This window comes from Ciconia boyciana, chromosome 16 (genome assembly GCF_034638445.1).
Source record: "Ciconia boyciana chromosome 16, ASM3463844v1, whole genome shotgun sequence".
Taxonomy (NCBI): domain Eukaryota; kingdom Metazoa; phylum Chordata; class Aves; order Ciconiiformes; family Ciconiidae; genus Ciconia; species Ciconia boyciana.
In genome coordinates, this window is record NC_132949.1 from 14,233,393 (window position 1) to 14,246,936 (window position 13,544).

At 49.6% G+C, this 13,544-nt stretch overlaps 1 protein-coding gene across 2 annotated transcripts in view; it reads left to right on the forward strand.

Moving 5' to 3' along the window:
- Nucleotides 1-2,110: 2,110 nt before the first annotated feature.
- Nucleotides 2,111-13,544, forward strand: part of GAS7 (growth arrest specific 7) — a 107,388-nt gene continuing 95,954 nt past the window's right edge. For both annotated transcript variants that reach the window (XM_072881332.1, XM_072881333.1), the window contains exon 1: nucleotides 2,111-2,332. In XM_072881332.1, the coding sequence (XP_072737433.1) occupies nucleotides 2,150-2,332 (183 nt within the window). In that variant the 5' untranslated portion in view covers nucleotides 2,111-2,149. The remainder of the gene's footprint in view (nucleotides 2,333-13,544) is intronic.

A 13,544-nucleotide genomic window follows, 5' to 3' on the forward strand; every position in this document is an offset into this window, starting at 1 on the left:
CACACACACAGCCACCTTACGCACAGACACACAGTCACACACATGCAGCTGGGTCTCACATGGTTGTCCCATAAGCACACATACAGGTCAGTCTCCTGTATGAGTGAGTCTTGCCCATTCAAGGGGAGCCATATACACAAACACATGGGTGTGACTCACACACAGCTCAGCCTCAAAGGTGCGTGTTCACATGCACCCCGGTAAGTCACGTTCACAGGTGAGTCTCGCACATGCACACGGGTGTCCCCTGCACAAGCAAACATATGTACACCTTCATACAAGGCTGAGTTTCATACAAGATTGAGTTTCTCACACACAGTTGTGGAAGAGTCTCATACACAAACACATACATACGTATCCCATAAACAACACACAAGATGTAGTACAGAGTCACTCAGGTATGCGTGCCCTGCCTTTCAGGTACACCCATGCACGCATGGAGATCTCAAGCGCTATGTGGGTGAGTCTCAGATGTGCACATCCTCTCACCCACACACATGCACACACACACGCACACTGAGTGGGTCAGGCAGCTCGCTCCACAGCAAGTTGCACATACCTGAATGCCTGAACTTCGTACACACACATCCACACCAGTGCTTGTACACATACAGGCAGGTATATATTACATATGTGCAGTGAGTCAGGTGTGCATACCTGGACAGACACACACGCACATGTTCATACACACCTGCGTGCACAAAGACAGCTGTGTCTTACACACACACACTGGAGTCACACACGTGCTGCAGAGTGAGTCAGGCCTGCACACCCAGAGCAGGTTGTGCACACAAGAATGGGTGTTCATAGAAAAAATACACACACGGTGGTGTCTCACACACATATAAACGAGTGTCACACAGATGAGGGTGTCACACACACACGGTGCATCTCGCACGTACACACAGGTGTCACACAGACCAGGGTGTCACATACACAGAGGTGTCACACATGTGCGATTCACACACGTGCTGCGGTCAGACATGCAGACATGGAGCAAGTTGTGCACTCAGCCGAGCGTTGCAGAGACACACACACTGAGGGATGTGTCACACACACTTGTATGTCTCATACACATTTGGGTGTGTCACATGATGTCTTTCAGGCAAAATGGATTTCACACACTTGGGTGTGTGCCACAAATACACATTTGGTGACTCAGACATACAGAGATGTCTCACACTCTCACACAGACATGAGCGTCTCATACACACATGATGTCTCAGACACGCTGGGTCATACACGCAGGTGTTACAGACACACGCGGTGTCTCCACACACCGTCTCTCACAGACACACAGGTGTTGCACACACACACGGATGTCAGACACACAGTGTCTCATACACGTCAGACACACTAAGTGTCTCACATGGCGCCTTTCACAGACACACACGGTGTCTCGGTGTCACAGACATGGTGACTGTCATAGACATGCGTGCCTCACACACACGTGGGTATCACTAACGCACACATGGGGACACAGAGTGTCTGTCCCCCACACGCGGTGTCTCTCTCTCACACACACATGCAGGGGTGTCGAGCACACAGGTGTCACACACAACGTGTCGTGGACACACAGTGTCTGTCACACACGCACACACAGTGTTTCTCGTGCACATGGTGTCTCTCAGCCCCCTCCCCGTCTCTCAGGAACATACAGGCGATGTCTCTCAGGGTCACACACGCACGCCGCGCCTCTCTCTCTCTCTCACGCACACGCTGTCCCGCCGACACGAGTGTCACACACGCGGAGCAGGCTGCGCACCCGGGTGGCCTCTCCTCCCCCTTCTCTCTCCTCCTCCCCCTCTCTCCCCCTCCCCCCTTCCCCCCCTTCCCCTCCCTCTCCCTGTCCCGCCTCTCCCCCACCCCGCCCCGAGCCGGCGGTGCCCGTGGGCGCCCGGCGCCGGGGCTGCCCCGCTCCCGCTGCCGCCGCCGACCGCGTTCGGCGCCCGCCGCGCCCCCGGAGCCGAGCGAAGCGGAGCGGGGCGGGCGAGGGGCGCGGCCAGCTCGGGCCCTCCCGCAGCCCTGCGCGCCGCGGGGCGGGCAGCGGCGCCCCGGGCGGGCGCGGAGCGGCGGCGGCGGCGGCGGCGGCGGCGGCGGCGGCGGCCGGGGCGGCTGCGGGCGGAGCGCGGCCGCGTTCCCCGGCAGGATGTCGGGCTCGCGCTGCCAGACGCTGTACCCCTTCTCCGGGGAGCGGCACCGGCAGGGGCTCCGCTTCGCCGCGGGGGAGCTGATCACGGTGCTGCAGGTGCCGGACGGCGGCTGGTGGGAAGGGCAGAAGGAGGACGGGCTGCGCGGCTGGTTCCCGGCCAGCTACGTGCAGCTCCTGGAGGTAGGAGCGGGGCCGGGGCCGCACCGAGCGGGCGGCGGGAGCGGCGCGGGCGGGCCGGGGGTGGGGGGGGGCGGGAGCCGCTTGGCGGCCGCGCCGGGCCGGGCCGGGCCGGGGGAAGGAGCCGTCCCGGAGCGCCCCGCGCTCGGCTCGCCGGGCACGGCCCGGGGCTCTTCCGCTGGCAGGGGGTGCCAGCAGTGCTGGGGGGGAACGCGCGGCTGCACACCGGCGTTGCTGGCGGGGACCACCTCGGCATCGCTGTGCCCTGTGCCGAGGGCAGGGCAGGTGCCCCGGCCACCCCAGGGCTGGAGTGTGCTGGGTGCTGGTGAGACTATGGGGCACTCGGAGAAGGAGCAGCCTGCCCGGCCCTGCTCTGTCAGCCGGAGCCTTTGGTACAGCCGGAGCCAGTCGTAGCCATGGAGTGGCAGAGTTCAGGGTGCGTGGCGAGCTGTGGGCTCCTCTGGACACTTGTGTTTTCACAATTACTAAACAGCAGCAGAAGTCAGTGGCTGAGGTGACCAGCTCGTCAGTCATGCATGTGGGCCACATCTTGGGCAAGTTCCTCTCCCTCCTCTCTCTCCCTCACCCCTTCCCTCTCCCTCCCATTTCCTTTCACTGAACATCATTTGGCTTTATGTTGTGGAAGAGGTAATTCAGATACGTCCTTGCTGTTGCAACAGTTCCCCAGCTGGCTGGAGATACCTTGCTGCCTTATGTGTGGCATTGCCCCAGAGAGCCCCAGCAGAGTTAGAGTTGGTTGCCCAGACTCAAAGGTCATGGACTTTCCATCAGGATGCTGAGAAGCTCTGTTAGCTTCAGTTGTTTTCAGGGCCCTGACAGCTAGGGCAACAGTTGTATTCCCACCTCAGGACTGCTTGTGTCTGAACTTGTTTATTACTTTCTCTCCCATGCAAACAAGACACAATGCGAGTGTAAAATATATGTCCACGAAGAGTACCTTCACAATCTCTGCATTTCGGAAACTGAAATCTGAAACATCTCATGCATCAAAGCAAGAACCTGCTGAGAGCCCAATTGTCCTTCCCTCACTGACCATGCCCTTGTTGTCACTTGGAACTTAACCTAGGATGTGGGTATGGAAATGGTCTCCTGAAGCAGTCCCTGCAGTGACTGGGCTGAAGTGGTTAGCAGCACAATATTTCTCAGGTCAGCCTCTGTTTTGTCCTCCGGGTTTCTAAGGCGAATCAGATAGCCTGCTTTGCTTGCGTGCAAGGCAGGCACTACCCGCCCCAGGTTTTCCTTGCACACCTTCTGGGGAATCCAGAGTGGCAGGAAGCACAGCCCTGAGCAGAACCGGGCCCACCAGATGCATGCAGAGCAATGTCCTGTGGGCAAAAGGTTCTGTGCAAAAGGACATTTTGCCTATAGATCTGGCATTGCCTTTTGGTTTCTTTAGTCCAAATGAATTAAAAAATCTGTGATGTTTCCATTGAGTTTCTCTTTCTCATTCTTACCTGGAAAGACAGGAAAGTAGAAGTGAAATTTCCCCACTCAGTGCTACAAGAGTGAGGCCAGGGACTTTTCTGTGCCACTGAAGCACTTGGGATTTTTTTGTTAGTTTAAGAATGTGGGAGTCCTTTTGTTTGTGTTTTGTCACCTACAAGATCATTTACTAAGATATGTGAACGTTTGTGGTTTCACAAATTGCTAAATATTTACACATCTAACCAGGAATTTAGGAATTGTTTGAGGCAAAATGTATCATGAGATGAGACAAACTCTGCTCAGCAAAGGTAGTGGGAAATCACTTCTGCGTACACAATAACTTTGCTTTCCTATCATCTTGGAAACTCCTCTTTTCCTACTGACGTCTGAGCAAGTTGCACTGTGCTCAGATCGGTGCCTGCAGCCCCCCAGTCCACACAGCCCAGCCTCCTTTCTCTTGAGCAAATCTTTGGAAAGAAGATAAGAAAGACGGCAAGTGACGAGTGGTGTTCGCTGTGGCATGTTTTCCTTTTCTCCAGAGGTGGTGCCTAATAAGGACTATGAGCTGGCATTAATAAATGTGTCAAATGAGAGCTAATTAACCAAATTTATGGGACCACAGGTACTTGGCACACATTACCGTAGAGTAGATGTGTGAGAAGACAGATTTGTGTGTGTGTCTCTCTCATGGCTCTGTGCAAGTAGCCTTTCCCTTGCAGGCAGGTATGCAGCTAGCTTGCTCAGGAACCTGATCTAACTGAAAGACACCACAATAGAAATACTCTCCTTCTCTGTTCTCTGATCCAAGCTCCTGTCCAACTACATGAACACTGGAGCTGGTGTCAGGGAGGTGATGACAATGCATAGCCAGATAGGACCATGAACGCGATTGTCCTTTCAGTACCAGCTGGGACTTACGTTGGCTTTGGGTGGCCCTGGCCCTGCAGCTTTTGGTAAGGTTCAGTGTTATGTTCTGGGCTGAACTTAACCACATGCTGTTGTTGAAAGAGGAAGATGTTATTTATTCCTGCCCTCTGTCCTGCCCTCACTTCCCCATGCCCAGTTCACTCCAGCAGGTACCTGTGCTCCTCCCTCTGGAGCCCTGTAACTCACTGTCCTGAAGGACAGCTGGCTGCATTTTCTGCCACAACAGTGAATGAATGTGGCTCGTGGCATTGTCCAAGGCATGCCAGGGCTGGCAGGGTTTAGTCTGCATGGCACATACCCTTTCTCCTGTCTGTCAGGTGGCCGGGTGCTACCAAAAGGAGATGGCCTTCTTCTGAAGCCCTTGTAACTTTAAGCCTGCCACTATGTATAGACAGGCAGGCTGGATTTTCTCATTCATATGACTTCATGTTTACCAACACTGAAATCTCCTCTGACAGTGCTGCTCTAAAGTCTGCACTGAGTTTTGGTCCTGAGCTGAAAGAGGGAAGCAAGAAAGGTATGAAGGACAGCAGCTGAGAGGGGAGTCTCTTCCACCCTGGAGCCGTTAGTTTAGCAGCCAGTCTGCAGCGTGCTGGTTACTGCTGGACGGAAGAGGAGAAATGACTGTTCCTGATGCTATCTCTGACTTGGGAGGAACCGTGCTATACCAACAGCACCTGCGTCCCTTCACAGGCAGCCGGGCTGTGGAGCTGCCAGCGCCGATCATCTGCATGCTGCCACATGGCTCTAGTTGGCTTATCCAGGAGCTGAGGATAGGGCAGGCTCTTCCTCCTTGTGTGCACCCACACTGAGTGGTAGCTCTTGGCTCTTGCAAAGAAAAATAGGTATCCATGGCTGGTGGTTAACCAGAACTGGTGTTAATGGCAAATGTGGAGTTGGACAGCTCTGAGAAAACCACGAAGGTGGCTTGTGGGAAATGAACTCCAGTGCTAGAGATGGGCATTCCTGAGGGACTGCTGCCTTTGCCTCCCGAGTTCTCTTGCTAGCAAAAATGTGTTTTCAATTCATTCATCGCAGATCAAGGAAAGGACCAAAGCTGTAGTGAATGTGGGGTAAGAGAGACAGAGGGAAGTAAAGAGGTAAAGATGTTTGGCACCCTTTGGTTCCTGCAAGCCCACAGTGGTGGGTTAGAAGAAAACAATGATGGCTGGAGGTTCCTGCTCATGGCAATGATGGCAACAATGAGAGCTGGAGGAGGACTGGAGGAGTGTGTGGTAGGGATAAGGCAGAAACAAGATGTTTCTGTGAGCTCTGGAGAGGATACAGTTGTCATAGAGCAAAAGGGATAGCATAAACCAAAAGACTATCAAAAGCAGAGAGCAAAGTGAGCAAGGGAGTGTATTAGCTCCATGATGGAGTTCCAGATGGGTTCCCCGAGGCCTGGCTGGTTGGCAGCAGTAGGGGAGGCTGCTGCGGTCTTGTTCACAGAATTGCTGAGTTGGAAGGGACCTCTGGAGATCAGCTAGTCCAGCTTCCCTGGCCATGTCTGGTCAGGTTTTGACTATGTGGAAGGATGGAAGCTCCACAGCCTTTCTGGGCAATCTGTTCCAGTGTTTGACTACCCTCACAGTTTTTTGTTATGTTTAAAAGGGATTTCCTGTGTTTTAATTTGTGCCCACTGCATCTCATCCTTTCACTGGATATCACTGAGAACAGTCTGTCTCTGCTTTTTTTACTGTCCTCCCCATAGGTTTTTATACACATTGATAATATCCCTCTTGAGCCTTCTTGTCTTGATGCTAAACAGCCCCAGTTCTTTCAGCCTTTCCTTGTATGACAGATGCTCCAATCCCTTAATCATAATTATGGCCCACTGCTGGACTCTCTCCATTATATCCTTGTCTTCCTTGTGCTGGGAAGCCAAGTACTGTTTCGTATACTGGTGTGCTCTTGGAGATAGTAGGTTAATGGAGAAACAGCCCCCCCCCACAATATTTCCGGAACATAAGAATCCATTGACACCAGAGGAGTCCAAAAGACTGCTGCCAAATTCATATGGTTTTGCTTTGACTGAGCTTGTTCTGTGAGCAAGCAACACCCTTGTGCAAACTCAAGGGCTTGGGGAAGGAGGGATGTTGTTGCTTGTGATCCACATCCCATTGAGTAGATACACTATCAGCTTCAACCCTCACCCCTCCTTTGGTGATTTATAGCTATGTCAGCCATGAGACCTGAAAGTCAGGGACTAGCAGCTGCATCTTCTGACCATTTACCCCCTCGAGTGTACTTTTATATTTTTGCCTGACCTTTTGACCAGACTGTTGCAGTCCCAGCTTAAGCAATTGTCCTTCCCAGCCTGGTGCAAAGAGGAATGTGTGTAGATACAGGCGATGAGCAGTCCTTCAAGCCAGCACTGCCACGGTGAACACAGGTATAGAGCAGGTGGAATGTGGTGTGTGATACAGTGAGGGATTTCTTAACAGCTGAAGGTAACAAAATGTTTCCTACCCAGAGGCTGACTGCCTCCTCCCCCCACCCACATCAGAGATGCTTGGGATGATGATGTGTGTAGAGAGATCTGTACAGCTCCAGACCTGAGAGCAACCTAGGACAAGTCTCAGGTGCGTCCCAGTTTGTCACAAGCTTTATTGGTGCAGGACAGCATAGATGTCAAGAGAGTGAGGTGGTGTTAGACCTCTGGGGTATGTACTCCAGGAGGTGCTTTGCACGGGACCCTCTGGGGAAACACTGGCTGTTGCGTCTGCCTTTTCTAGAGAAGTGATTTTCAGAGGGGTGGGGAGATGTGTCATTCAGTCACATTTGCAAGCGGTTTGTTTTCAAATCTATTTTGGGCATTGCTTTTTGTATTTGTGGTTAGCTAGAAATCACTTATATAAGCAGCAGCAGTAGCAACATATGCAAATTTGCTGAAAATTGTCAGCACTTTTTATAGCTTCAGTCATCCCACAGATGTAAGTCTCTGTATGAAGCACAGTGTGTGCTTCCAGCATGGATGGAGGTGGCTCTGGAATCTGACTGAGCAAGCTGGACTGAGTAGGACTGAGAGCTGCCACTGATCTTGTCTGCTCTTTCACAGCTTGATTTACCAGAACCGTGAGGCACTTTGGAAGGAAAGAATCGTGTGCTTCTCCCTGATGTATGGTGCACGTGCAGGCATCAGACAGTATTATACATCACTTCCACTGCTGTGTAATATTCAGGGGGTAACTCATCTCACCTAACCCAGCCTGTGACATCTGCCACACGAACACTGAAATGTGCAAACAGTTGAGCCTGGAGGTTGGGGCACATTCAGCTGCAGGAGGCATGGCATGGCACAAACTGCTTCATTCTTTGTGCCCAGATAGTCATAGAGAAAAAGGATGAAAGGAATTCATAGAAATGATAATGCCTCTAATTTATTTTGTAATAGCAGAGAACGTGTAGAGGATTTCCATGCCAAGCTGTACCTTCTTGTAAGCTGATATGATCCAAGGAGACAGTGTGCTTCAGGAGAAACTAGAACCTGCCAGCTGATTAGCACGGAGAGTTCCATTTCATGACAAAATTCAACTTCCAAACACTTATGTGAAACAGTATTGTGATGAAATTCCTATTTTTAGAGAGAAAAAAATTACGGTTTATATTTCTCTTTCGTCCTGTTAGTGATGGAGCATATTTTGACCAAGAAAAACCCCAAAACATTTTGTCAGAAAATATGCAGCCAGTCCTAGAAATAGGAGCATTACTTTAGCCAGTGCCACGATGTGACGGCTGTGCTGCGTGCTGCCACAGCGAGGGCCAGCACAAGCAGCTGCTCTCTGCTGTCATGGGAGCTATATAATGTGTACGATACACTTGGAAGAGAGGAGATGTTGGTACCTATTGCAACAGAGTTTTCCTGATGACCATAGAAAGAAGAATGAGGCTGTGTATGGAAAGTACCTGGCTGGCTGTAAGTACCTGAGGCCTGGGCTCTTTGTATGTGGCATCAGTACCTCCTGCATGCAGCAATGGTGCTTTGCTTTCTTAGCAGGTTCTTCTACATCCTTGGAGTTTTTTATCTCATGCTTTCTTGTTCTTCCATGTCCTCACGCAAAAATCAGCTCAACATAAAAAGTCAGGGAGAGCAACAAGGATCAAGGGGGTGTGTGATGATCTCAGGTACAAATGCGGCTGCTACCACTGCTTTTTTCTAAGGATACCCCGTGGAACAAGTAATGCTCCAATATGTAGTCTTGTGTGATGGGAGAGGAATCTGGTCTTTAATCCAGTGTGATAAGGTTGTGGGTGCTGAACCCTTCTGTGGTGTTTAAGCGGCTAGGGAGTGAGCATGGAGTTGTGCTCGGGAAACCTGTACGGTGTTTAGCTTCTGATGCTACAAGCTGAGCAGTTAAGCTACTTGGCTGAGCAACTGCCAGGCTGGAACTGGTGCTCCCATCTCCTGCCGGCCCTTCCCAGGGATGCCTGTGGCACCTCCTTGAGCTTTCTGGCTGTTCTGCTGCCACTGAGAGATGGTGCTGGGGAGGAGCAGCAACCGTGGCAGAAGAGGGGACAGCATCTCCTCCGGGCACAGAAGGATGATTTTGATTGTCCCGATGCAGGGATGACTCCCTGTGGGGATGACCAAGGAAGGCAAAGGGGGAGATTCGCAAGGCTGTAGATGGAGGCTGCTGTGGGTGTTGCCTCAGGGGGAAGGGCAGAATTTTCAAAATTCAGCACTCACAGCTGCTGAGGCTGCTCTGCTTTGCAGCATTCGACAGCAAACTTTTGTCCAAAGTGGGGCATTTGTGAGATACAAGTGACAATGAGAATCGTGTGGTATTGCTTTGCATTTTAGTTTCAAAGTGTCATTTTTTATATCTGTGACTTTCTGTAACTGTAGCTTTTCAGACTTGAAACTTCTGGTCATCTGACCTTTGACATTTCTGGAATGTGAATGAAATGAAATAATCTATTTTCTAGCTTTAAAAGGGTGAGGAAATTATGTTTTGCTGCCAGAAGATCACTTTTTGATCAAGGTTTCTGAGGAATTTTAAAGCCCCATGAGAATGTGAAGGAGATACTACAGTTCACAATCCCTTGCTCATAAGACTGCCGTTTATCATGCATCTAGTGAGAATTGTCTTGGACTGTTGAAGTTATAGATAGAATTTAAAAACTGAGTAGTACCATAAATACCCAAAATTTGTGAAAAGAAGGGTCTTATTGATGGGTGTGGCATTTTTTGTGAGCTCTTCTGTCCTCTGCACAAGTTGGGGTGTTCCAGAAGCTGGGCTTATGGATGCTGCACCTGTAGCAGGTGAGAGCAATCACCTTGTGGCCTTGCAGAAATTGCACAAGACAGAGTTTTTAAAGATGTTTTTCTTTATCCTTAGCTAAAAGATGAAAACATGTCATGGGAGGCTTGATCTGGAAGGACCTCTTTCTGCCCATGGATTACAAAGGGGGTCTAAAAATGGTCTCACTGCAGATGTCTGCCTTGTAGGTGTTAAAGATTAAATGAGTTGCCATGCACCTGCATGTTAGGGGTGGATATACAGCAAAAATGAAAAATGTGGGTCATTTAAAGACTCACTTGAAGATCGCTTAGTTCCCTAAAGAATTCCCTATTCATTCTGTGCTCTGAATTGAATACATGTCCTGTAGACAAACATAGGAGTGATTTCTGAAGTGATAGGCATGGGGTACTCTAGTCTCGCTTTCCAACTTGGGTGCAAAATGCACCTTCAATGTCTTGAGTGTTGCACTGCAAACAACATGTGCTGAATGTATTACATGGTACTTTAAACTGAGTGTAGTTAAAAAGACACAGTAGGAATAATGAAAAGATGCCGGATACTCACTATTTTCTAAAAAATGTCTTTATTTTGTTGTCCAAAATGGAAAATTTAGCCCTGAAATCAAGACCAGAAGATTCTGGCAGATTTGGTGGGGTTTGGTTTTCTCTACTATTTCACTTTTACCTGTGTGATAATAAATGACCAGGTAGAATTAACGGGTCATTTAAATAACCGGATTAAACCTTTGTTTTATTCTCCGTGGTTCCTTATCTTCCATGGTTGCTTATGCCCCATGGAACACATTATTATTAGTAATGCACCCTGGTTCTGCGTTACCAGAATCTTAAATGTCTGAGTATGTACTCAGGACTTGTTTTCATTATTTCACTGACTACTGACACCAAGTGCAATCCCAAAGATATAGGACATTCTTCTATTTTGGAGAAGTCCCACAATAATAGGAGCAAGTATGTGGTGCTGCAGCATTGCAGAGATTATCTGTCTTTGGAAATATTTGGGACTGTTGCAGTTGTTTTCGCTGTGGCCATGCTACAACTCAGGGCAGCAAGAATGCTACTTCTCATGTTGCACGTGTTCATCTTGTTTGCACCACGGGCAGAGCATGGGGAGCCGGCCTGTTGCGCATGGCAGGCAGGCAGCACTGCTAACTTGTGTCTTGGAATATTTGACATAAGGCACCGATATTTCTGTCTTTGATTTCTGACACTTCCAGGGAGCACTTGTTCTGTGCAGCTTTTTCAGAATCCAGCGCTTATGGGATGTGCCTTGCTTACTATGCACACATGGCAGATTTGCTGGAAGCCTCCCAAAAGCTTGGGCAGTGTTGCGGTGGCTGCTCCCTGTTGTGCACATTTCCAGTAACCATGCACAGCTCCGCATTTGCAGACAGGGAAGGAGGATCTGGGGAAATCTGAAAGAAGCATAATGGACTTGATGGTCCCCACTCTGTGCTTTGCACGCTGTCATCAATTTACGTCAGTTTAAAGTGTCGTTGGCCGTATTTAATCACATGTCACACTCCATTTTATTGGTATGATCCACTTACAGAGTGCTGAGCAGCGTAAAATCAAGGCCAGCAGTTTGTTCAGCCACTGTTTTTCAAGAACAGGGTGCTTCAACAAGTGTTTGTCTGAAAAGTATAAGAATGCTTTAGTGTAGTTGGAATTTTTTATGTCACTCCACCGTGTAAAACATTACCTATTAAGAGGACCTCATGTAAAGGTTGGTATGTGGCAGGAAACCTGGGCTATCAGCTTTAGAGATTTGCACTGTATCTGCAGTGCAGGCAGACAGGCTGAGCCTATGCAGCATGGGGGTTAAGCATGGGAGAGGGCCGGGCCAGCAAGAGCCCCTCGCATACCTGCCATACCAGCAAAAGTGCACTTCTTTTGGTTGAGGAGCAGAGCAGGCTATACTCCATGGGCTATGGACTTGCTGGTAATACTCTGCCTGCCATGGTGCTTTCTCTGTGCATGCTGCGGTGACCATCCTGAGAAGCACTTGTTGTACAGGTGTATGTAATAGCAGAGAAAGTTTTTTGCTCGTACTGGTAATCCAGTTTTCCACATTATGCTATCAAAGTAGCGTTTCTACTAGTGTAGTACATCTGTGGTTTGCTTTTTTGCTGGCAGATTCCAGAAGGGGGATGCCATGGGTTACTCAGGAGCTACCACTCTGCATTTTGTAGAACACATCTAGCAGTGGAACAGTCCAGTGTCTTTTAACATACACCTTTTTCAGCATTTGTGAGCAGTCTCCTAAGTACTCAGTTGTTGCTACGGGCCACTTTGGAGCGAATTTAGGCTGACTAACAGGTGACTTTGGTCACTGATCTTTGAACTCCTAGATGGGTGCAGACCCAAAGGTCGAAAATCTTTCTTTGACGTCATTTGAGATCTGTCTGGCACTTCTTCCTACATTCGTAGTTGGTAAGAGTAGACTGTGCAGACTGTTCTTGAGCCACAGATATTCCCACTGTGATGCTGGCAGCAAAAGCACTGGGGTCTTCCAGTGTTGGTCTGAGCACCAAGTTTGTTTATTGCACAGATCTCCCAGGGCTTTCCCAGCACTGTGGCAGCTTGCGATAGCCCTCTGCACCTCTGCTACTGCATTCTCCAGGGTGTATGCTAGGAACAAAATAATTTCAACATTAACTGTTTTGTCTGCTATCACTGTGTGCCCCTATTGATCTGTGCCTCCCTCTTCTGCCCTGTCAGTTGGTTTTCCATGGAGGAAAAAAAGCTCAGTAAAAGGTAATTAAAAATAAAAATGTCTTGTGAAGACCTGGGATGTTTGTATCATAGGATGGATCAGGCCAAGGTCCATAAGGAAGGCATGTGAGTAAGTTTTCCGTGGCTGTCTACAGAACTCTCTGAAGCAAGGAAGGCACGCAGCTGACGTGAAAGCTGCAGAGGGTCTGCCCAGCCCAGCTGTGACGCCGCTTGCCTTTGTGACGCCAGATCCAGAGCTGGGCAGCATCGCTGGTGGAGCTGCCACAGCAGGGGCAATGCTGCAAGGCTTTAACACATTACATAGAGAGAAAGCAGGAGCTCACTCTGGGCTGGATAAACAGCCTGTAATTGTCAGGTTGTCCCATTAGCACTGAATCTTAGTCTTTGAAATGCCCTGTCAGACTCAGCGAGTCCAGGAATGGGTAAAAAGGAGAAAGGCGTGAAAATGAGGACGGAGCAGAGGCACATCACAACATAATTAGAAGTCCCAAGCCGTTCATTTTATCTTCCCATATTTGACCCTATCTTTTACTTGAAACCCCTGTAAAATCTTCCTTAACTTTCAGAGGCAGATCTGTTAGCTCAGTTAAATCTGATCTCTTACGGAAGCTGCAGCGTGCTTTCTGGCATTTCAGAGTTGCTCATGGCCTCTGTTAGCGTTCTCAGACCCATTCAGTCAGAGACATGGTCAAGCAGCCCCGAGACTGTTGAGGAAAAATACAGCAGTGGTATGGAGAGCATGGAAGGGGTTAAAATGAAGCATCTCCCCTCTCCTGAGAACTCCCTGGCCTGCCAAAGGACCAGCTTTTGTGGAAGATAGAGGGAAGGAGCAAGGATCTTTGAGCT